At 39.4% G+C, this 25,634-nt stretch overlaps 1 protein-coding gene across 3 annotated transcripts in view; it reads left to right on the top strand.

Annotated features, from left to right (window-relative positions):
- The window catches only part of VPS41 (VPS41 subunit of HOPS complex), a 218,056-nt gene that overhangs the window by 22,011 nt on the left and 170,411 nt on the right, over positions 1 to 25,634 (top strand). For 2 of the 3 annotated variants that reach the window (XM_025853045.2, XM_025853047.2), the window contains exons 3-4: positions 14,561 to 14,668; positions 20,806 to 20,883. In XM_025853045.2, the coding sequence (XP_025708830.1) occupies positions 14,561 to 14,668; positions 20,806 to 20,883 (186 nt within the window). Of the gene's footprint in view, positions 1 to 1,145; positions 1,243 to 14,560; positions 14,669 to 20,805; positions 20,884 to 25,634 lie in introns of all 3 variants that reach the window. The other variant, XM_025853046.2, reaches the window with a different exon arrangement.

The raw sequence follows: 25,634 nt of genomic DNA, 5'->3' as shown, positions 1-25,634 counted from the left end.
CCTGCTACTTGACTGAATTCCTGGATGAGTTCTAGCAGTTTTGGGGTGGAGTCTTTTGGGTTTTCCACATACAGTATCATATCATCTGCAAAGAGTGAGAGTTTGACTTCCTCTTTGCCGATTTGGATGCCTTTGATTTCTTTTTGTTGTCTGATTGCTGTGGCTAGGACTTCTAATACTATTAAATAAATAAATTCTTAAAAAAAAAGTTTTTTGTTTTTTTTTTTAAGATTTTGTTAGAGAGCAAGTGTGCATGAACAGTGGGGAGGGGCAGAGGGAGAGGGAGAAGCAGGGCGAGCCTGATGTAGGACTCCATCCCAGGACCCTGGGATCATGACCTGAGCTAAAGGCAGACACCTAACTGAGCCACCCAGGTGCCCCATGAGATAAGAATTTTTGAGTCAGCATTTAGATGGTGTTTAAACCATGAAACTGGATGAGATCATTTAGGGCCTGAGGTCAGATAAATGAGAAGCCTGATACCTGGACCCGAGGGGTACTACAGCATTTTTGAGATCTGAGAGATGAAGGGAAATCGGCAAAGGGCACTGAGAAGGAGTAGCCAGTGAGATAGGAAGAAAGCCAAATGAGAGTGGTGCCCGAGAAGCTGAGGGAGGAATGCATCTCAGGAGGAAGGGCGTGGCCAACTGTGGCAAATGCCATGGAGAGGAGTAAGAAAAGGACCTCTAGGGACTGACCCTTGAATCTGCAAAGGTGAGTCCATTCACCATCCATATAGGAGCAGTTGTGGTGGCTTATGGCAGTGGAGGTGGTGTGGGGCCCTACTGGAATGGGCTCGAGAGAGATTGGTTTGGCAAAATGTCTTTGGTGCTCTCAGAACTTCTTGTACTGCGTGTCTTGCAATGGTGATATCTAGAATGCTTATAAGGGACATATTTATTGAGTGGCTGTTAGGGAGATAATGTGTATTTAGCCCTTGTCCTGTCATGAGAAGGCATTCATTAAGCATGTTGCTGCCGCTACTTTGTTATTTTTATCTACTTCGGTGCCGGGTACTTTCATGAGGGCGGGGCCCCTGTCCCTGGGGTCTCACTAGCAGAGCTGCTTGTGAATGAATAAATGAACTGATTTCATGAGTCCTTACAACATTTATATGAAACTGGCATTCTGTTCTTATTTTGGAGATGGTGAAACCAGGACTTTGAGAGGTCCCTTTGTCAGAAACAGGTATCGAGGACCTCCTGACTCAAGCTGAGAACTGTTTTATCAAGCAGAATAATGGTAAGCAGAGTAATGATCCCCAAAGATGTCTGTGTCCCAGTCCCTGGAACCTGTGAATATTTATGTTACGTGGCAAGAGAAATTAAGGTTGCTGATGGAATTAAGGTTGCTAATCAACCAACTATAAAATAGGGAGTGTTCCGGATGATCCAGGTGGGACCACTGTAGTCACAAGAGTCTCCACAGTGGATGAGAGAGGTAAAGGAGGCCAGAGTGATGTGATGTGGGAAGATCTTGACCCACCTTTGCTGGCTTTGCGGGTACAGGAAGGAGGGGGCCCACAGCCAAGGAATGCAGGTGGCCTCTAGAAGCTGGAAAAGATGAGGAAACAGATTCTCCCCTAGAGCCTCCAGAGGAATGCAGCTCTTCTGGCATCTTGATTTTTGCCCGGTGGTATCTATACTGGACTGTAAGACACCAAATTTGTGTTGTTCCAAGCCACTGAGTGTGATAATTTGTTACAGCAGCCATAGGAAACAAATACAGTAAGTAATGTGATTGGATGATCTTATTCCCTTAGCACTTTTCATTCAGCACAGAAAACTGTTGTAATGAAACTGCTAACGGATCTTCTGGTGCACGGGTGGCGCCACTCTAGATAACTAGTAGGGACCCTCTGGTGCACAGGTGGCGCCACTCTAGATAACTAGTAGGGACCCTCTGGTGCACAGGTGGCGCCACCCTAGATAACTAGGGAGCCTCTGGTGCACAGGTGGTGTCACTTTAGGTAAGTAGTAGGGACCCCTCTGGTGCACAGGTGGCGTCACTTTAGGTAACTACCCTGTGATCTCACTACTGTGTCCCTCACTCTATAAAAATTGTGGGTTGAGGCCCAGGCTTGGTGGAGAGTATGTGGTGGAGAATAGGAGCAGAGAATAGCAGTGTAGTGCCCTGGATTGTTTTTCTGCCCGCCCTGTCACTCCTATCAGTAGGTTACCCTGAATAAAACTCTGTGTAAATGGTATGGAGTGGCTTCCTTCATTTTTTTGGTATTATAGTGCCTTCTGAGTCTGGAGATCCTTTACTGACCCTCTTCTAGCTTCTAGGGTTAGCTCCTTTAGGTGTTTGCCGGCTTCCATTCCCCTTTTGTTTCCTAATAACAGTATTCACACTTGGATGTGTTTGAAAACATTTTCTTAATGATGTGGCAAAATCAAGTTATGTATCTTCGTTTTTTGAAGTACTATAAAACAGAGGTAATTAGATTTGGATAATTTTCTCTCTTTTTAAATGACAGTGAACTTTACCAAGATAGTTCTCATTTTTCATTATTTCTTATTTTTCATATCTCTTACAGCCTCCTCTAGATTTTTTTCTCTGTGAATGCTTCCGAAAAATATGTTTCAGTGTGGGAATTTGTGCTATGAGTGTTCTGAGTCCTTGTAAAGTGTCCTTGAGGCAGATCTGCTGGAGGGAGCAGTGCTGGGAGGAGTTAATCTCCACTTGGTAGGGGCAGGATAGAAGACGAAGAGTGAGTGCAGCTGGTCATACTCACCCGGGCAGGGGCGGAGCTGTTGCTGCCTATTTCTCTAGTGAATGGGAGTAGTAAAACCTCAGAGGCAACTTTGGGGAGAGGTGAGTGCTGTGTCTAAACAGCTCCCCCTTCTGGATGATTCCAGTTGCCTTGAGAGTCTCTCACTTGGGGCTGTTAAGTTCTGGAATTGCTCTTTCCTTTTATACTGTCTTCAGGGCTGATTTGGGGGAAGAGGCCAGCAGCCCACGCAAGCTCTGTCTTGGCAGGAGCTGTGTTGTGTATCAGTCAGTGTTCTGTAGAGAAACAGAACCAGCAGTCTGAGAGAGAGAGAAAATCCGAGAGAGGTCAGTGGGATCTGAGAGAGAAAGAGATTTATTATAAGGAATTGGCTCATGTGATTATGGAGTTGGCAAGTCCCCAAATCTGCAGGGTGAGTCAGCAAGCTGGAGACCCAAGAGAGCCAGTGGTTTCACAGGCTTGACACCAAGAAAGAGCCTATGTTTCAGTTCAGATTTGAATACTGGAAAAAAAGCTGCCCAGGGTCAGCCTTTTAGTTCTATTCAGGCCTTCAACTGATTGGATGAGCCCCACCCATATTGGGAGGGACAATCTGCTTTAATCAGTCTACCAATTTAAATGTTAATCTCCTCCAAAAACACCCTCATAGAAACACCTAGAATTATGACTGACAAATAGTGGACATTCTATGGCCGAGTCAGGTTGACACAAAATCATCACAAGCCTTGAGTTTTGTTCTTTTCCTATAGTCATATCTTCTTTAATTAAGACCATCAACAATGGTACATTGTTTTCCATTGTCTTGTCTTTTACCTTGACTAAAACTTATAAATCAGTTGTGAAAAATAAGGTGATAATAGACACCTATGAGTTTCCTGTTGCTTCTCTTCATTGTTAAGTGTCATGTCGGCTTTGGATTCAAATATTCGTTCTCAGCTTTTCAAGAAAGAAACCTTTTTATTTACTGAAAGTTTTTTTTTTCTTTTAAAGAATCGGAAATGAGGATTGAACTTTATAAATGCTATTTCAGTATCTGTCATTGTGGTTCTACTATTTTTCTTCTTCGGCCTGTTAAATGATGAAATCAGATTTCTTAATATCCATTTTTTGCATTTCTGTAATATTTGCTCTTAAAAGTTTTCTATTAATACATGCCGGGTTTAATTTATTATATTCTATTTAGAATTTTTACATTTAAGTACTGACATGAGGTGACTGAACTGTTTTTTTTTTTTTTCCCTTTTGTTTTTGGGAGTTTTTGTGTCAGCGTTTTTTTACCTTTTTTTTTTTTTTTTTTTAAAGAGTTTATTTATTTGAGGCATGTGTATGCAAGCGGGAGTTGGGGCAGAGACAGAGGGAGAGAGAGAGACTCCAAGCAGACTCTTCACTGAGCACAGAGCCCAATGTGGGGCTCAATCTCATGACTTGAGGGGAAGTGAAGAGTCAGCCTCTTAACCGGCAGAGCCACCCAGGCACCCCTACCATCTTTTCAAAATGAATTGGGAAATTTTTATTATTTCCCTATTATAGGGCAGTTTAAATAGCTTAGGGACTTTCTGTTTGAGGGTTTTTAAAGAACATGTGAAAACAGTCCCTCTGCAGGAGATGGGTAGTACTGGGATGACTTTTATTTTCTCAGTGTATTCTGTGGTTATCTTACTCTATTGTCTTTAGATTTATTTATTTATTTATTTATTTATTTGAGAGTAAGAGAGAGAGAGAGAGCATGAGGCGGGAGGGTCAGAGGGAGAAGCAGACTCCCCACTGAGCAGAGAGCCCGATGAGGGACTCAATCCTGGGACTCCCAAGATCATGACCTGAGCCGAAGGCAGTCGCTTAACCAACTGAGCCACCCATGTGCTCTTATTCTATTGTCTTTAAAAAGTGCTAGCCATTGGACTTATTAATGATTCCGTGTTCTGGTTTACTATTGCATTCTTACTTTTCACCTTTCTGAATGTTCTCCGGTTCCCTGCAGTGCCCCCCCTTCCTGCTACCAGCATTTTCTTGGTCCTGCAGTACTTACGGTTGGGACTCTCAGACTATCAATAATGCCCTGCCACACATTAGCAGCTTTTGGTCTCTGCTGGTAGGAGACAGATGTGGACAGATGGTGGCCAGGGCTGAAAGTGCAGGTGTGGGGAAGTAGTGGGCAGAGGTTGCAGACGGTCACCTCCTGGAGAAGACAGTCCCTAAGGGGTGGGTTAGGCATCTGGTTGAGTGGGACAGGTTCTGGGTCATGGGCATGGAGGGTTGGTGGGTGAGCTAAAGCATCTTTTTACTTTCATTCAGATTATATTTCCGTGAAGCAAATCAAGGCGTGTCATGAACTCACATTCATATTCAGCATATGTATCAGTTTCTCCTTGATTCTGGTTAATACTTTGTCTTAATTGTTATTACTGTTGTAGGTTTTTAATCTTTATCTGTTTCTTCATGGAAGTTTTTGAGAAGCTGTCTGAGACTTTGGTTGGGGGTGACCAGCAGGGTGCTTCTTTGCGTTTGGAATATGGAGTGTACAATTGAAAGATGTTTGAGAAGTATTTAATGTGCTCTAAAGCATAAAATAATCTCAGGGACTGGGGCATTTTCCTTGTCCATATAACAAGCATATAAATTATAAATGTTTTTCATGAAAATTGAGTTTATAAGGTCTCTGCTATTGTAATTAGGTGATAGAGCTTCATTTCTGTACAATTATTATTCTAATTTCTGCTGTTTCAGAATAGCTATTCCCTTCCCTCAGTTTAGTGCCTCCACCTCCCAGGCTCCCTCCACCCCCTCCCACCCCCCTTCCCCTGTCTATAAAATAACACATAGTTTAGATGATCTCTGCAGTTCCTTTTGCTGATAGCTTATGATTTGGATTTTCCTGAGTGGAAATCTAAATGAGAATGTCTTAGAAAAGCTTCTTACTAAACTCGGTCTGCTGGTATCACGTACTTTTGTTTTCACTGGTCTTTATTAGGTACCCACAGTTTTGTTAGGTGAATTTCAGAACAATGAAAAGGCATAAACCCTGCTTCTCAGGATCTTGTGATCACCAAGGGATATTGGGAAGAAAGGAAAAGAGGGTTATGTTGGCTTTAGTGGCGGATATTGTCCACCTGAATGGCATACCTTGAAGATTGGTGAGGTTATTCCATATGGCTGGAAGGAAATGAAAAGCTTATTTGCTTTTTTCACCGCCCCCCCCGGTATATTCTTATCGCTTTCCCAATATAAAATAAATGATGGGAGTTGATCCTGTTTATGGTATGTGGCTCAGGGCCTGGGAACCTTCACCTTATTTTTTTCCTTCTTGAATTGAACATGAAATTCTGATGCTACAGGGCAGAGGAGAGACCAGGGTTTATGAAGACTGCATAGCTTGTGAATCTTAAGTAGAGCTCTTCAATTATTAGAGGCTCAACTTTTTCTCACTTTTCCACTCAGAGTGTTACGGTAAGGAAAGCAGCTTTAAGAGATAAGAATCTTAGTTCAGTAGATAGAGTTTTGAAGAGGATGTTGAACAGTGGCTTCAAAAACAGCATTTATTTCTATAATAAATGTAATACATGTTTATCTTAGAAAGATAGAAAATATTGGCAATAGCTCACAGTAGTGATTATTTGTTATTTTCTGTAATGGTTGCGGCAACCCTGTGATGTAGGTCGTGCTGTCATTCCCCCAGTCGACAGATGAAGAAACTGAAGCTTAGGAAGGTCACTATTTTGCTGCTTATTCTTCTGATTTTTCCCCCCCGCATAAACTTGTTCAATAAAATTTGGATCATGCAAAACAGGTTTTATGACCTACTTTTTCAACTAATAAGACATTTTAAGAATACTTCCCTTTGTTATTAAAAGTCTTTGAAAACAGATTTTAATGTCTGTATAACATTTAATCTTATGAAATTTATTTAACCCAGGATTTCTTAACCTTGGGACTGTTGGCATTTTTGGCAGGATAATTTTTGTTCTGGGAGATTGTCCTGTACATTGTAGGATATTTAGCATCATCTCTGGCCTCTACCTACTAGATGCCAGCAGCACTTTCTCCTCCCGCTCAGGTGTGATAACAAAAATGGCTCCAGATATTGCCAAATAAATGTCTTGAGGGGATAAAATTACCCTTGGTTTGAGAACCCCTTATGTAACCATATATATTTTATGCTTTTAGAAATATATGGATATGATGGTGCCTGGGTGGCTCAATCATTTAAGCGTCTGACTCTTGGTTTTGGCTCAGGTCATGATCTCAGGGTTGTGAGATCGAGTCCTGTGTCAGGCTCCACTCTGGCTGTGGGAGGCTGCTTATGATTCTCCTTCTCCCTCTCCCCCTCTCCAAAAAAGTAAATAAATAAAATAAATATATATGGATATGAATAGACTCATTGTGAATTATCTAGACGAAAAAGTAGACCCATGTCATCTAGATTATATTTATCAGCTCTAATTTCAGCTACTTTTCTTTGGTTAATATGTTTTCTGTAATAGCAGTATTGTTTGAAAGTCAAAATTTAACAACCATTATTTGCTTCATATAATTGCTTCTCTGTCACCAGTCTGATGGAAAGGCATCCTGGGAGCTTTGACCACAGTTGTTTTATTGTGGATGAATTCCATTATCTCCATGTCACTTTCTTAAAAAGTTTGGTCATTGAGGCAGCTATAATACCTTGTGTTATTAATGGAAACCAGAAGTTACTCTTTCAGCTTGTTTATGTAGTTTTCTTGATATGTTTTGACATTTTGGAAGGATATATAAAGCCATCTTTCCTACCCAGCCATCTTGTTGTGTAAAGAATATTATTTTCTGTAATAGAACTCTAGCCTACAATAATTAATGGTTGCACTTGCCCTTTTAAGGAGGTAGCATTCATTTGTGGGGAGGGGGTGGTAGGCAAAACAGGGCTCATTGGAATCATTAGTCCTTGATTAATTATGAATCTTATGTTCAGGATCTTTATGCAGTTTTTTCTCATCATAGATCTCTTTTGTTCTTTCGTGTGAAGTTCAAGATTGACATGATATATTTGGGGATGCCCTGTAATGTGCATGTATATGTATGTATGTTTACTGATAACATTATAGTTTTAAATAGATGTGTTTACACAATAAAATATATAGTTCTTAATCTTTGTCGATAATACCCTGTTGTAGTGAATAGAATAAGTCTGTTTCTTAAAAATTTGTTAGTTATGTTTTTGAGACTCAAATTATGTGTTTTGATTGACTTATAGTATAGTTTGAATGATGCTTTTTTAAAAAAAATTATTTGTATTTGGCTCAACTGTTTTATTTTTCTGTTCTCCCTCTGTCTTCTCTATTAAGTAGTGATCATAAAGATTTCAGTATGTCATGGGACTTCTTTCAAAGTGAATTATTTGGGGACGCCTGGTGGCTCAATCGGTCGAGTGTTCAACTCTTGATTCTAGCTCAGGTCATGATCTTAGGGTAGTGAGACCAAGTTCCATGTCAGGTTCTGTGCTGGCTCTGGAGTCTGCTTGGGATTCCCTCTCTCCCTTTTTCCCTCTCTCCCTCTCCCCCCACCCCCACCAAACAACAAATAATAACAAAAAAAACCCACAAATAATTCACTTTGTAAAGAAAGAAAAAATTTTCAAATACAGATTTTCTATAATTCAAATGTTTGGATACTAGATTTCAGTAGTTTTTTAAGTATCAAACTTACAAAGGTGCCTACCAGTTTTGAATATTTCAGTTCCCCTTAAGCTAATTAGAATTCTATAGAGAATATTCTGGCTTTTCTTTTATACCTTCATACCCATGGTTGATGATTCTTTTGCTTTTTATTAACACTTGGTTTTTTTACCCTGGAAGTTCAGGCTGCATTCTTTTTTTAAACGACTTTTTTTTTTTTGGATGTTGGTAGTGTTCCTGTTGTATCTGGCTTTAAAGCATTGGATATTAAAAAGATTTGCCCCTCGTCAGATGCAGTGGTGACATGAGGCCAAGTAAACCATTCATCTTATCACAGTTCCTGAATGTTCAGCTGAGGTCTTTCTCATTAGGTGAACCTGGATGGGGATAAAGGCCATCTCTGGTAGAGTGAGGTTGTGATTCGTTAGGGAGTGCTCACCTGCTGGTATTTTCCACTAGCTTAACTCATGTCTTACAAGATAGCTCACCTCTCCCTTTCAGTATTTCTCGTATTTTATTTTTGGGAAAAAAAAGAAACAGAACATAAAAAAACAGTGCATTTTAATAAAGAAATAGTATCCAGAAATTTTAAGTTCTGTATTGAGTAACAATAAAAAATGTAACGATCTCTCGTTAACTCCCTGAATACATGTGACACACATTTTTTAAAAGTAAAATTCAAGTCTTCCTTTGGACTGTAACAGTGGTATATAAAATGTACTGATGTGTGGGAGATATGGAGAAAGTTAAAAGAGGATGAAGAATTGGTTATAAACACCAAAAAAGTTTTTTCTTGTACATGAATTTTAAATTATCAGGTGCAAAGTGCAATATTCTTGTGGGTGTACACATCTAAGTTAGGTGATAGGACTTCTGCCATGAAAATTTACCCTACAGTGTTAGTAACAGATCACTAAATAGTTTTTCAGGCAGAAATTAATTGCCTTAATCTGTTATCCACAAAAGTAATTTTTTTGCTTTCAATTTCAAAACTCCATAGGAATGACTGTGATATGAAATTTATTTTCATATAGTGTTTTAGAATCCTACATAGGATGGTTTAAAGGACTTGTCTTTAATTAAAAGTGCTCTACACTTAGTGAAAATCCGTGTTAGTTGAAGAATTGATTCTTTTTAAAGGAAAGCTGCAAATTTTTCTTGTATGGGTAAATGTCACTCTATTCATATCTTCGCTTAGCTGCAAGTCAAGACTTGTACTATTCCACTAGGTTGTCATAGAAACGCAGTTAACTGTCATCTCAACTCAGACTGTTGATGGTTTTATTTGTAGGTTTGCAAGATTATTAAAATTTAACAAAAATTATTGATTTGCCTTTTATTAACACTGGGTTATTTTCCATGGAAATTAAAACTGCACAAAACCTTTCTTTCTGCTTAAATTTTTTTAAAGGTGAAACTATATTAAATCTGCTTGATTTTTTTTCTTAAATTGTGTTTAAAATGTGATATATAGTCTGCAGCAGTAGAATAACCTCCATGAATTGTATTTTTGAATCATTTTCCATTTTCTTTGTTTACAGCAAGCAGGAAAAAAAGCCTTAAAAATTCACCTTTAGCCTGCTTTTTAACTTAACATAAAAGATACCTGTCAGAAAAGCATGCAATGCTACATCAAGTGCCTAATATTGGAGTTTTCATTTTGTTTATGGTTTGAAGCCTAGCACAAATGCTTTAGTGAGCTGTGTTGTGCAAGTATTTATTTTTGTATATTTATGTGAGAGAAATTATTTCGTTTTCACTTATGAATAAGACAGGCAAGCCTTATTTACAGTAACTTTATCTAATGGTCCGTGGATGAGTGCTTTTATGCAAAACAGTCAAGAGGCTAGAATTAACTTTTCACATTGGATGCACATTTGATGTCCAGACTTGAGCAACATGTGGTATCTTATTATAAAGACTAGCATTCAGGATTCAATTTGTATTTAACACATTTACTTCAGAAGGCACATGTCATCTTTGCCACATTTAATGTTAACTTTGATTTCCATTTCTTGCTTGTAGGCACATAAATAGAAGTGTTTATTTGTTGCTTTTTGTCATTTTCCTTTTTGTAGGTTTTTTTAGACGTGGTTAATTCACTATTTTTAACAACAGGTCACCTTTGACATATGATGGCTCCTTGGGTTGATTATCGTCAATTATCTTTTTAAAGAAGTATAGGTATTTTATTTTATTTTATTTTGTTTTATTTTATTTTTTATGTGGAGTCCAACGTGAGGCTCGAACTCACGACCCTGAGATTGAGACCTGGGCTGAGATCAAGAGTCAGATGCTTAACCACCTGAGCCATCCAGGTGCCCCAAGAAGTATAGGTCTTTGAGATAACCATGCTTGTTAAACTTCCTTTTGTCGCTCTTTGTTCTTAAAGTTATTCTTGGAAGGTTAGCAGTGAATACATCATTTTTGATTTTTATGCTCTTGCTAAATAAACAACTAATAGCTTTATATAGTGGGGTAAGAAAATTTGACAGTTCATCAGAGACATGGAATATTGATTTTTTTAAAGATTTTATTTATGAGAGAGAGAGAGAGGAAGTGAGAAAGCACGAGTAGGGGTGGGGTAGAGAGGGAGAAGCAGACACCCACTCCCACCCCCACCCCGTTGCTGAGCAGGGAGCCTGATATTAGGCTCAATCCCAGGACCCTGGGATCATAACCTGAGCCGAAGGCAGACGCTTAACCAACTGAGCCACCCAGGCGCCCCTACTGATTTTTTTTAAACCCGATTTATTGCTCTTAAAATTTTATTACTTTTTTAGCTAGCCTGCAGGATGGCCCCCAATGATCCTCACCTATCATTCCTGCTATTGTGACCTCCCCTCCCACACTGAATTGTGGCTGACCTGTATGATCAATAGAATACTGCAGGAGTGTGACCTCTTAGGCTAGGTCATATTCAACTTTGCTTTTTCTTGGATCACTCACTGTGGGGGAAGTCACTTTCCATGTTCTGAGGACACTCTGGCAACCCAAACAGAGGTCCATGAAGTGAGGAACTGAAGCCTCCTGTCCACATCCAGCACCAACTTACCTACCATTTGAGTGAGCCATTGTGGAAGCAGATACCCTAACCCCAGTCAAGCATTCAGATGGTTGCAGCCTCAGCGGACATCTTGCCTGAAACCCCGTGAGAGACCTTAAGTCTGAACCACCCAGCTAAGCCTCCTGTATTGCTTACCCATAGAACTGTTAAATTCATATTTTAATAGTTAAAATTAAAATCATACATATTTATTGTTTTAAATCAGTAAACTTTGGCATAATATGTATGTAGCAGTAGATAACTAATGTACCTGCTAAATACATTTTTAAACATTTCCTATTGATCACACAGTTCATAGTTATTTGTAGGCATAGAAATTGTGGAGGCTTTGTAGCCTTATTTTCTGTTGTGATTTGTAGCATCATTTTCATAGGCAGTAGGGTAGTGTGTTATACAATCATTAACTTTAGGGCATTCATAACAACTTGAATTTTGGCTTTGTATATGTGTCTTGATGAAATTAAAATTTTAATCATCATTTTGTACTAAAAATCTATAAAATGGAATAATTATATTTAACTCTCCAGTGTTTGTTTTTTTTAAAGTCAAGAGAATGGAGGCATCTGATGTTAAGTCTGCTTCATGGTGTTTGATGAGTATCATCCTTTCCATGCGATGATGCAGTTCTGTGCCCCAGAGGTAAAGACTTCTCTTGGCATTTGAGTTTGCATCTCTGCCTGGTGTGTCCTGTCAGTCATAATCTTCACCAGGCCCAGCACTTGATACTCTAAGAGTAATTTTTCTTTGACTATGATGTATTTAGGTGTGATTTTCTTCATATTTATCTTGCTTGGGATTACAAAGCTTCTTGAATTCCTGGGATGATGTCTGTCAGTTACAGGAAATTCTCCGTTGTTAACCTCTTTAGATATTGTTCCTGCCCCCGCATTTTTCTTATTTTTCTAGGACTGTAATTAAAAGCATTAGCTCTTTTCCCTGTGTTCCAGATAACTCCTATTCTGTATCTTTCGTCCATTTTTCTACTCTGCCTTCCCTTTAGATATTTTTCACCTGTTTTACACTTCACTAATCCTGTCTTCTCCTAAGCCATCTGTTGCGTTCTTAGTTTCAGTGACATTTCTCGCTTTTAAAATTTCCACTTGATTCTTTTTTATGGATTACAATTCCCTGTTGAAAATTTCTGTCTTTTCATCTGTCTTTTCCTCTCTTATTGAAGATATGAATTATAGTCTTATTAAAGCCCTTTTTGCTAACTCCAGGTCACCCATGGGCCTGTTTTTACGGTCTTTTTTTCTCCTTGACTTTTAGTTACTTGGTCCTGTCCTGTGGCATACCTGGTGATTTTTTTAACTGATTTTATTATTTTTTATTCTTAGTATTGTAAGTGAAAATGGTAGAGGCCCGAGTAGTTTTCGTACTCTTTTAAAAAGTTTTCTTTCTCTCAGGAGTCACCCTGTCCTTTAGTGGACAGGTAGGTTGGGGGTTACATATGTACCTTAATCCAGTCAGGGGTTGAACTGAGTCTGAGACAGATTGAAGTTTTGGTAAGCACTTTTTTGTGTGTCCCCTGGGGACCAGGAGTTCCAGTTAACCTGTGGTATTCATCAGGACTTCATTTGTTGGTAATTCCTGAACTCTATTTCTTATCTTCTCAGCACATCAAGGCAGCTGATTTGCATCTTTGAGGCTTTCTCTTTAGCTTTTTAGCCTTTTGCCTCATGTTACTTTGGAAATGAGCAGTTGTCTTATGGGGAAAAGTGGCTGTATAACAAGCCCACTTGTCCGCCTCTCTCCTCCACTGGGATCTCAGCCCTTCAAGCTTCCAGTTTTGTTACTCGAGCCCTACAAGTACCAGAAGGTTTGCTGCTTTTCCTACCCTCAGCAGTGGCCATCTTCCAAGGCAGAGCTTGGGTTCTCAGCCTCTTGTCCTACACTCAGAATTGGTAAATACCTCCAGGAAGAACGGCTGGCGCATGGACAGCTCACCTCCCCATGCTTTCTCTGGTTTCTCCACCACCTTGGAACTTTGGTCCTTCTAGCTCAGGTGGTGGCTTTATCAGCCCTTTCACTGACGCCTTCGACTGTTGCTGTGTATTTCATTAAGGCTCTAGTTTTTCTGGGTGGGCACATTGGCATGCCTCACGCTACTTGAATGTTAGCTGGGAAGTGAAGACTGTGCAGTTATTTTTGAAGGGAATGTCAGTGGGTAGATTATGTTTATGAACTTCTATTTTGGCCCGCTTTATCCTGTCACAGTTGTTGGTACATGCACATTTTATTGTTTCTCATCACATATTAATACCGTAAAATAACATCTTTATCTGAATCATTGTAATAATCTTTATAATTATCCTTGATTTAATTCAGAGCCCTCATAGTCAATATAGTTTCCTAACTTAACTCCATAACTGTGAGGGTTAAGGATAGGATAAGGTATGCTGTATCAACAGTGAGGTTGAATATACAAAGTTAGTAATAATGCGTACAAAATGATTAAGAAATTTTAATACATTTAAGAAAAAGAAATTTTTAACACATTAGGTTTATTCAGATGAAAGTAAACAATACATTTTCTAACAAATGATCATGGATTATCAGTTTTGAAAAATAAATATTATATTTTATCTGAAGGTTTAAATACATTTTGTTGTATATAAAATTTACAATTTTCTTTCTTTGATTTTTTGTAATTATATTTTTCTAACTAAAATGAGATATTCTCAAATCTGACAAAAATATTTATAGTCTTGAGATACAAAATCCATGTCTTTGGAAGTTTATTGTATTCCTATCTCCCTCCTGTGAGTGTTTTATGTCCGTGAGGTCAAACGGACAAGTATTTTGCCCACACATCTTTTATTGGCATACGTGGCCAGATAGTTTTGTATTTAATATGCCAAAGTTGAATACTATCGGCAGTAGGAACATATACTCTTATTTTCAACCTTTGAATGTATTCTACTGGTGAAGTTGTAGCAGCTGATACACCCAGTTGGAAAAATGAAACATGAAGATCTTAACCTTGAGCTGTAGTTGTAGTTATTGACAGTCATTGAGGAAGCCATCTCTGGGTTCCCCTTAAGAAATGTGTTTTGAGTCTGACTATTTCAAATGAATCCATGATGGCTGTCATTTTCTCTGTTATTTGTGCAGGAAGAAGAAAGTGAAGAGGAGCCCAAACTGAAGTATGAAAGGCTTTCCAATGGGGTAACTGAAATCCTTCAGAAGGATGCAGCTAGCTGCATGACAGTCCACGACAAGGTAAGAAAGCCCTTCTAGAGGATTCTTCTGTAAGTTGTTTCTCTTGTAAGTTTGTTTATACTTTGGAGTCCTGATGCTCTTGGTGCTGGCTTTTTCCAGTAATTGTGTCTCCCTCCTACTCTTCCTTTCTTCTTCGTCTCCAACAAAAGAATGAAAACAACAACCAAAAATACTATATGTATGTATTTGCGCACACACCCCCTCACACACACACTGCAAGGGTGTATCACGTAGAATTTAGATAGATGGGGAAGATTTATAGCAAATAGTTCTTGGCAACTCTATCACTTTAAATTCCTCAAACCATAAGTAGTAGAGTTGGGAAGTGTTAAGATTGGAAATGGTTTAGCCCTCAGTGCTTTCATAAGAGCAGAAGAGATTACACTGGAAGTGTTAGGAATCAGTAGAAAGGCCCCAAATGATTACTAGTATGACCTATGAATGAATTAATATATTCCACATTTTAATCTTTGCCATAACAAAACCCCGACCAAGTTTGAGTCCAGCCTAAGTGGCTATACAACATCCTTAGCCTATTCTTGGACCAAAACAAAATGTGTTGCAAGCAGAGTACTGGAGACTGGGCCGTTAGTCCCTACCCTTCCTTTTTCCTTCAGGTCTCATTCCGCTGTAAACAGATTCCTGTATCCATTCACCATGTTAATAGAACGTTCATTTTTTTGCTCTTGCTTCACCAGAAACCCCCTCCTTTGGGACACATCTCGTTAGGATGTACCACCATCTACCCCTTCCCATTGTTGCTATCTTCCTGCTCCCATTGCTGTCATGTCCCAAATTTCTCTTTGTTTTGCTTCACTCACTGAAGACTGGCCTTGCCGTCCTTCTTGCAGACCTTTCCCTCTGCCTTGTCTCCTCTCTCCACCAGTAAGGCCACATCTGGATGGCGTCTTTACCTGGAACTTGAGGATCTTTCAGTCTGCTCTCTGGTGACCCCTTTTATCCTTCAAGCCTTTGTGTTAATTTTCCTACCAACCCTGTTCTGTGACTTTAGGGAGCTCTGATCTTGAATCTGTTCTTTATTTAATTTCTTGTGTCTGTCAGATGGTTAACTGCCTCACTTTCACCAGTGTCTTCAGTTCCCTTCTGTCCCTGTCCTTTGTCGTGCCCCTCAAGCCACTACAAACACTGTTGATGATTTGTTCATCGTCAGCTCCTTTAGTTCTCAGTCTGTCTTCTCAGCCCCTATCCCTTCACTGTGAGGATGCCATTTCTATATAATTAAGAAAATGGAATCTCTCAGGCATAATGAGCCTTGGCTCCTGACCCCTTTCCCAACTCATCTGGATCCATGCCCATCCTTCCCCACAGGAGGCTTTCTTCCTCCCGTTCAGAGGTCTTTTTATCCGCTGTTGATCTGCACCACATCTCATTTCCCCCCTCCTCTCCTAGTGATGCAAATCCTAGCCCCATGTCACCACAAATCCCTTTCTGTGTCTGTAGATTTGCCCATCTTGGATATTGCATAGACATGGAATCATACATTTTTGGTTTCTTGTGTCTGGCTTCTTTCACTTACCATAATGTTTTTGAGGTTCACCCATGATGTAGCCTGGATCAGTACTTTACTCCTTTTTGTTTGTGAATAGTATTCCATTGTATGGACATACCACATTTTGTCTGTCCATTCACCAGCTGACAGACATTTTCCTGCTTTCAGAAGTGTGGATCTCACCTTTCTTCTACACAAAAGCTTTGAGAGAAGCTTTCTTAAAGCCTTTTTATCACAGCACCATTCTTTTATCATTCTCTTGATCATTTCTATGATTCCTTTCTCGTTCCTTCACTTTCTCCTTACCTCTACCTTTCTCTCACATGTTGGTTTTCCCAGGATTTGGTCCATTGTCCACATTTCTGTTTAGTTTGTACTTTTCTTCATTTTAAATGTCATAATTCCTATGACCACCTACACACGGACACCTCCCCAGAGTAGTGTGCTTCTTTATCCCCGTGCTTCTTAAACAGTTCTTCCTTTTGTTCTGTTTGTGCCTGAAACTCAGCACACCCATAATGAATGCATCTTCTTTTCCATCTCTAATCTCTCATCGATTTTTGATCTCTATCCCATTTGGCGGCATCACAGTCTCTTTTGTCACCTAAACCAAAGCTGACTCTTCCTTTGCTTCCAGCCAGTCATTCCTAAGTCCTGATGATTTTCGCACTTCCCCTGCCTGCACTCACAGACCTCTCATTTTTCTACTTTAAAGCCTTCTGCCACCTGGTTTCCAGGATGATCTGTTGAAAGTACAGGTTTAAAACCCTTGTGTGATTTTCACCATCTGCTACATAAAGTCTAAGCTCCTTACTGTGGTGCGTAAGCCCCCCTAAGATCTTGCCCTCTCCTGCAATTGGCTTTATGTCTTCCCACTTTTTGCTGCATGGGTGGTGTTCTGGTAGCAACTCTTGGCTGTTTTTACTCACAGTGTCCCTTCTGCCTGGATTCTACCCCATCTCAGCTGCTTGAGCCCACTCCCATCCTGAGCCCTCATCTTTCAGTTCAGACACTTGTCATTTCTCCTAGAACTAACACACACCTTGCCAGGCAATCTGCTTTTTTGCAGATTTGCTTTCACTCTGGTCCAGCCACAACACTCCTTTCTATTAAAGTCATCTTCCAGAAATTCAGATCTGATCATGTAATCCTCCCTAGAATTCTTGATTGGTTTCCTGATGTTTCGTGATTTGGACACCCTCTCCTACACCCTTTTTCTCTCCTACCTTTCATCTTCATAAATATTCAGATGTTTCCTATTAACCTACCTTCCAGACTCATCACTTGTCTCTTCCCCTGGGCACAAACTGCATGCTCCTGCCATGTATAACCACTTGTTGTTTCTTAACTTTGTCCTGCCTTTTATGTGACTCCATGCCTTTGAGCAAGTTGTATCCATTCTGCCTAAAATGGTCTCTACTACAAACCTGTCCCATCTGCCTCAGGGTCTACTGTCTAACTCCTCCTTGAGAGTTAAGCATAGCTGACATCGGCCATGTTCCATAGGGTCTTAGAGATGCTGTCGTACTCTTTAATTTAAATTTAATTAATCGGTCTTTTTAATCTATCTCCTTTATTATACCATCACCCTTTTAAGTTATACCTGCTTATTGTCTAAGCATATATGGTTGAACCTCTGAACAGATGAAATGAACAGTTTGCCTGCCTAGGGATCAAACTTTATTAACACCATAATTAAACCAATTCAGTCAAGGAAATTGACAGTGGAAATTGTAATTAGTGCTGACTTTTGGAACACACACTCTTAATCTGATGCCCAGGTTTCTATTTATGAGGCTTCTGATCCAGTTGAGAGTATTTTGGCTCTTAATTTAGGCCCTTGCTCTGCCACTGACGGACTGTTTCCAGGGAAGTCACATCAACTCCTGGGACTTAATTTCTCATGTGTAGTTAAAGGCACTCCCTGCTCTGATGTTTTGAATACTACAAAACGCTCTGAGGAACATAGATGATACTATACAGCTGATCACATAGGAAATGTGCTCTTACTTGTTTCCTTCATAGTGTCCAAAGCTTGTCACTTCTTCTGCTTCTTTACTTACACAAAGTCCACTCATTCAGAGTAGTTATGCCAGGGGATTGGATGGGTCAGAAGGATTGGACATCCATCTGGTAGTTTTGTAAAGGGAGTCAAGTTTCTGTAGTTAAACACGAAGGGGGCAAATTAAATTATGCTTGTTCTTTGCCCATCCTGGATTTTAAATGTTCTCACGTTAAAAAAAATTTAATAGTTACAAAAGCTCAAGGCTTTTAATGGCCAGAAGGAGTCGCATTGAAAGGATTTGAATTCACTTTTGTGATTTGTGGCCAATTTTGCCCTTTTTTGTTGAATTTTTGAATAATTAAAACTATTAGCAAGTGAAAGTATGACTCATCAGTAATTTCAATAGTTAAATTTTCTAAGACCTATATAGTTGTCTTATCAAACTTATTTTTTTAAGAGCAGTGAAGTTACTGATTTCTAAAAGACAGCAGCAACAATTTATCTAATCCAAATGATGAAATGTTTTAGTAAACAAAAGGTAGCTTGTCATAGAAACCACTGTATTTTTTTTTTTTTTTTTTTGAGAGAGAGAGGTGGGGAGGTGCAGGGTGAGGGAAAGAGAATCTTAAGCAGTCTCCACGCCCAGCACGTGGATCTCATGACCCTGAGATCATGACCTGAGCTGAAATCAAGAGTTGGACGCTTAACCATCTGAGCCCCCTGGGCACCCTGAAACCACTGGATTTTTTGTTCATAAATAAAGTAATTATAGTTTCAGGTTGAAACTATAAAATCAAAATAATTATTTTGTGTTTTCTTTCCATCTTAAATATTAAATGAGTCAAACTAGTAATTTTGAAAAAGGAAAAAGGGAAGGAATTAATATTTGGGTACTCTGCATAGAAGCTTTAAAACTTTTGATAAAATAAAGTATTATTGGAAGTTCAAGAATGGCCTTCACAGAGGCTTTGGAGAATCACCCAGTACTGAAGCACCTTTAGGATCCAAGCCCCTTTACTTTTCTAACAAACAAAACACAGTATTTATGAGGAGAATCAATACCGTCGAATACTTGGGGTGCAGTGAGCTTTTAAGACTCATTGTTTTATCATAGCCTCAGAAAGAGGCAGAGTATTTGTTTTTAGTTAGTATTATGCAGGGGTTTTTTTGTTTTGTTTTGTTTTGTTTTTAATTCAAGTACTGTCAGAGTCACGGTGGGAAAAAAAAATTACAACCATCTGAGCCATCTGAGTCCTCTGTTTCTGATTAGAATGTTCTTTTGCTTTGGATGCAACATCCCGGTTTGGTTTAAATATTCAGACTAATTTCCCCCTAGAATTACCTCTTGCCCCTTCCTTTGCAGGGCCCAGGCATCCCGTTTCCAGCAGGCTTGCTGTCTTCCCTGGATGAGTAATCGGCATGGCATCCGGTGCATTCAGGCAGGCCTGTGCGCTGGAATCGTCATACCTAGTTATGTCTGCACACCTGATGTTTTATTAACCAGTATTGATTTTTTTACCCCGGGGGACTTTTTTCTTCCTGAAAAAAGGCAACCTTGCAGGAGTGAAAGGCATTGCAGGGGATGAATTTCTAATGAACCCCTTATTTCCCTTTTTGTGACTTCTCTTTAATGTAGCTTCATATTTTAAGTGCCTGAACTGAAATTTCATTTTAAGCAATTCCATTTCGATAAAATCCTTTTAAATCTTGACTTTCTGTAAGGTTATTTTTATAAAGATTGTGCTGCTTGACTGAAACGTTTAGTAGTGCCTGTAAATTTGAGCATTTCATTATAGGTTGCAATGAAGCATGCTCGCATGCAATGAAATACATAGAATTTGGAACTATTTGAGTTATGCTGAAAGAAGTAAAAAGGAAGAAAAATCTCATGTCATATTTCAAGTAGTCCTAAAGTTTCTTCACGTTTGTTTAGGGTTAGTTGAAAGAATTAAAGGAACAGTGGGAGATATGAACTATTTCATACCATAAAATGAATACGTAGCTTAGCAGTTATTTTGTGACAGAAGAGGATTTTTTTTTTGCATTAGAATATAAACATTTACACTCAGTATTATACATTAACTTTTATAGAGGCATCTAAATGCTAACTGATAGTATAAATACTTCCGAGCTTTTTCATCTCTCAGCATGACTTAGATTTTCCTTTCTTAAAAAAAAAATCATACTTTGTCGTTTGTGCATGTGTATATTGTTAAACTTAAATGATAGCACAGATTTACACATTTGCCATAAATTATGGGGGGGTTAATCATTCCCTTCTGACTTTGAGCTCAACTGTAGGTTGGTCGTGCTTTCCCAGCTACACTGGAATTTGCAGCCTCAATCCATCAGGCATTGTGTATGGACCGCATACACACCATTAGTTGTCAGCAGATGAGGGTCCTTATGAGTCATTCTGACAGCCAGCTTGCACTCTCACAATAAAGTAGGCCCGCTCTGTTATTTCCCTGAAGCTGGAAACAAGCCTTCTCCAAGGAGTACATATCTTCCAAGGCATTGCGGACCACTTACATATTTGGAGTCTTGACTTTAAAAATGCTTTGATTACTAAATGTGTACTAATGGTACATTAATAAACTGACCCCTCTGTTCTTCTTGCAGTTTTTGGCACTGGGCACCCATTATGGCAAAGTTTATTTACTTGATGTCCAGGGGAACATCACTCAGAAGTTTGATGTAGTAAGTATACGGTATAAAATAATGTATGAACTAGACTTCATGCTGAAAATTTATGCTTTACAATATTAGCCTTAGCAGTTTGTTGTAATAGTCTAAAGAAAGGGCCTTTATCAATTCGATCAGAGTGCTTAGGATGTAACTCTGAATTTTATAGTATATGCTAAAAATTATAAAGGTGAACGTGAAACGGCAGAGGTCTATAAATATATATATAGGCATATATGTATGTATACACATTTTATATTTTGACTTTGTATCTTTATATATAAATACCATTGAAAAATTTACTTTTATAAATCTGTTGAATTGTAATTCTTTAGTTAATTATACTCATCCATTTGACTTTAAATGGAGTATTTAAAATACTTCTGTATGTGTTCTTTTTATTTTTTATTTTTTTCCTTTAAATTTTTTATTGTTATGTTAATCGCCATACATTACATCATTAATTTTGATGTAGTGTTCCATGATTCATTGTTTGTGTATAACACCCAGTGCTCCATGCAGAACATGCCCTCTGTAATACCCGTCACCAGGCTAACCCATTCCCCCACCCCCCTCCCCTCTAAAACCCTCAGTTTGTTTTTCACAGTCCATCGTCTCTCATGGTACATCTCCCCCTCCGATTTCCCCCCCGTCATTCTTCCCCTCTTGCTATCTTCTTCTTCTTTTTTTCTTACCATATATTGTTTGTTTCAGAGGTACAGATCTGTGATTCAACAGTCTTGCACAATTCACAGTGCTCACCATAGCACATACCCTCCCCAATGTCTATCACTCAGCCACCCTATCCCTCCCACCCTACCCCCACTCCAGCAACCCTCAGTTTATTTCCTGAGATTAAGAATTCCTCATATCAGTGAGGTCATATGATACATGCCTTTCCCTGATTGACTTATTTCACTCAGCATAATACCCTCCACTTCGATCCACGTTGTTGCAAATGGCAAGATCTCATTCCTTTTGATGGCTGCATAATATTCCATTGTATATATATACCCCCTTTCTTTATCCATTCATCTGTCGATGGACGTCTTGGCTCTTTCCACAGTTGGGCTATTGTGGACATTGGTGCTATAAACATCGGAGTGCACGTACCCCTTCGGGTCCCTGCATTTGTATCTTGGGGGTAAATACCCAGTAGTGCAATTGCTGGATCGTATGGTAGCTCTATTTTCAACTGTTTGAGGAACCTCCATACTGTTTTCCAGAGGGGTGGCACCAGCTTGCATTCCCACCAACAGTGTAGGAGGGTTCCCCTTTCTCCGCATCCCCGCCAACATCTGTCGTTTCGTGACTTGTTAATTTTAGCCATTCTGACGGGTGTGAGGTGGTATCTCATGGAGGTTTTGATTTGGATTTCCCTGATGCCGAGCGATGTTGAGCACTTTTTCATCTGTCTGTTGGCCGTTTGGATGTCTTCTTTGGAAAAATGTCTGTTCATGTCTTCTCATTTCTTCATTGGATTATTTGTTCTCTGGGTGTTGAGTTTGATAAGTTCTTTATAGATTTTTGGATACTAGCCCTTTATCTGATATGTCATTTGCAAATATTTTCTCCCATTCTGTCGGTTGTCTTTTGGTTTTCTTGAGTGTTTCTTTCGCTGTGCAAAAGCTTTTTATCTTGATGAAATCCCAATAGTTCATTTTTGCCCTTGCTTCCCTTGCCTTTGGGAATGTTTCTATGAAGAAATTGCTGCGGCTGAGGTCGAAGAAGTTGCTGCCTGTGTTCTTTAGGATTTTGATGCACTCCTGTCTCACGTTTAGGTCTTTCAACCCTTTGGAGTCTGTTTTTGTATCTGGTGTAAGGAAATGGTCCAGTTTCATTCTTCTGCATGTGGCTGTCCAATTTTCCCAACACCATTTGTTGAAGAGACTGTCTTTTTGCCATTGGACATTCTTTCCTGCTTTGTCAAAGATAAGTTGACCATAGAGTTGAGGGTCCATTTCTGGGCTCTCGATTCTGTTCCATTGATCTATGTGTCTGTTTTTGTGCCAGTACCATACTGTCTTGGTGATGACAGCTTTGTAATAGAGCTGGAAGTCCGGAATTGTGATGCCGCCAGCTTTGCTTTTCTTTTTCAACATTCCTCTGGCTATTCGGGGTCTCTTCTGGTTCCATACAAATTTTAGGATTATTTGTTCCATTTCTTTGAAAAAGGTGGATGGTATTTTGATGGGGATTGCATTGAATGTGTAGATTGCTCTAGGTAGCACTGACATCTTCACAATGTTTGTTCTTCCAATCCATGAGCATGGAACGTTTTTCCATTTCTTTGTGTCTTCTTCAGTTTCTTTCATGAGTATTTTATAGTTTTCTGAGTACAGATCCTTTGCCTCTTTGGTTAAATCTATTCCTAGAGATCTTACGGTTTTGGGTGCAATTGTAAATGGGATCGACTCCTTAATTTCTATCTCTTCTGTCTTGTTGTTGGAGTATAGAAATGCCACTGATTTCTGTGCATTGATTTTATATCCTGCCACTTGACTGAATTCCTGTATGAGTTCTAGCAGTTTTGGGGTGGAGTCTTTTGGGTTTTCCACATACAGTATCATATCATCTGCAAAGAGTGAGAGTTTGACTTCCTCTTCCGATTTGGATGCCTTTCATTTCTTTTTGTTGTCTGATTTTAGTGGCTAGGACTTGTAATAATATTTTGAATAGCAGTGGTGAGAGTGGACATCCCTGCTGTGTTCCTGACCTCAGGGGGAAGTTCTCAGTTTTTCCCCATTGAGAATGATATTCGCTGTGGGTTTTTCATAGATGGCTTTTATGATATTGAGGTATGCACTCTCTATGCCTATACTCTGAAGAGTTTTGATCAAGAAAGGATGCTGTACTTTGTCAAATGCTTTTTCTGCTTCTATTGAGAGGATCATATGATTCTTGTTCTTTCTTTTGTTAATGTATTATATCACGATTGATTTGCGGATGTTGAACCAACCTTGCAGCCCAGGGATAAATCCCACTTGGTCATGGTGAATAATCCTTTGAATGTACTCTTGTATCCTACTGGCTAGTATTTTGGTGAGAATTTTTGCATCCATGTTCATCAAGGATATTGGTCTGTAATTCTTTTTTTTTTTTTCACCCAGCCACCCCCCCCCCCCCCCCCCCCCACCACTCCAGCAACCCTCAGTTTGTTCCTGAGTTTAAGAATTCCTCATATCAGTGAGGTCATATGATACATGTCTTTCTCTGATTGACTTATTTCACTCAGCATAACACCCTCCAGTTCCATCCACGTCGTTGCAAATGGCAAGATCTCATTCCTTTTGATGGCTGCATAATATTCCATTGTGTATCTATACCACAGCTTCTTTATCCATTCATCTGTCGATGGACATCTTGGCTCTTTCCACAGTTTGGCTATTGTGGACATTGCTGCTATAAACATTGGGGTGCACGTACCCCTTCGGGTCCCTACATTTGGATCTTTGGGGTAAATACCCAGTAGTGCAATTGCTGGATCGAACGGTAGCTCTAATTTCAACTGTTTGAGGAACCTCCATACTGTTTTGCAGAGCGGTTGCACCAGCTTGCATTCCCACCAACAGTGTAGGAGGGTTCCCCTTTCTCCACATCCCCGCCAACATCTGTCGTTCCCTGACTTGTTAATTTTAGCCATTCTGACGGGTGTGAGATGGTATCTCATTGAGGTTTTGATTTGGATTTCCCTGATGCCGAGCGATGTTGAGCACTTTTTCATGTGTCTGTTGGCCGTTTGGATGTCTTCTTTGGAGAAATGCCTGTTCATGTCTTCTGCCCATTTCTTGATTGGATTATTTGTTCTTTGGGTGTTGAGTTTGATAAGTTCTTTATAGATTTTGGATACTAGCCCTTTATCTGATATGTCATTTGCAAATATTTTCTCCCATTCTGTCAGTTGTCTTTTGGTTTTGTGGACTGTTTCTTTTGCTGTGCAAAAGCTTTTTATCTTGATGAAATCCCAAGAGTTCATTTTTGCCCTGGCTTCCTGTGCCTTTGGTGATGTTTCTAGGAAGAAGTTGCTGTGGCTGAGGTCGAAGAGGTTGCTACCTGTGTTCTCCTTTAGGATTTTGATGGACTCCTGTCTCACGTTTAGGTTTTTCAACCATTTGGAGTCTATTTTTGTGTGTGGTGTAAGGAAATGGTCCAGTTTCATTCTTCTGCCTGTGGCTGTCCAATTTTCCCAACACCATTTGTTGAAGAGACTGTCTTTTTGCCATTGGACATTCTTTCCTGCTTTGTCAAAGATAAGTTGACCATAGAGTTGAGGGTCCATTTCTGGGCTCTCTATTCGGTTCCATTGATCTATGTGTCTGTTTTTGTGCCAGTACCATACTGTCTTGATGATGACAGCTTTGTAATAGAGCTGGAAGTCCGGAATTGTGATGCCGCCAGCTTTGCTTTTCTTTTTCAGTATTCCTCTGGCTATTCGGGGTCTCTTCTGGTTCCATACAAATTTTAGGATTATTTGTTCCATTTCTTTGAAATAAGTGGATGGTATTTTGATGGGGATTGCATTGAATGTGTAGATTGCTCTAGGTAGCATTGACATCTTCACAATGTTGGTTCTCCCAATCCATGAGCATGGAACGTTTTTCCATTTCTTTGTGTCTTCTTCAATTTCTTTCATGAGTATTTTATAGTTTTCTGAGTACAGATCCTTTGCCTCTTTGGTTAGATTTATTCCTAGGTATCTAATGGTTTTGGGTGCAATTTTAAATGGGATCGACTCCTTGATTTGTCTCTCTTCTGTCTTGTTGTTG

Source organism: Callorhinus ursinus, unplaced genomic scaffold (assembly GCF_003265705.2).
Source record: "Callorhinus ursinus isolate GAN/ISIS: 27379988/994484 unplaced genomic scaffold, GSC_fseal_2.0 scaffold73, whole genome shotgun sequence".
NCBI lineage: Eukaryota > Metazoa > Chordata > Mammalia > Carnivora > Otariidae > Callorhinus > Callorhinus ursinus.
Note: the sequence above shows the minus strand (reverse complement) of the source record. Positions and strands in the feature narration are given on the sequence as shown.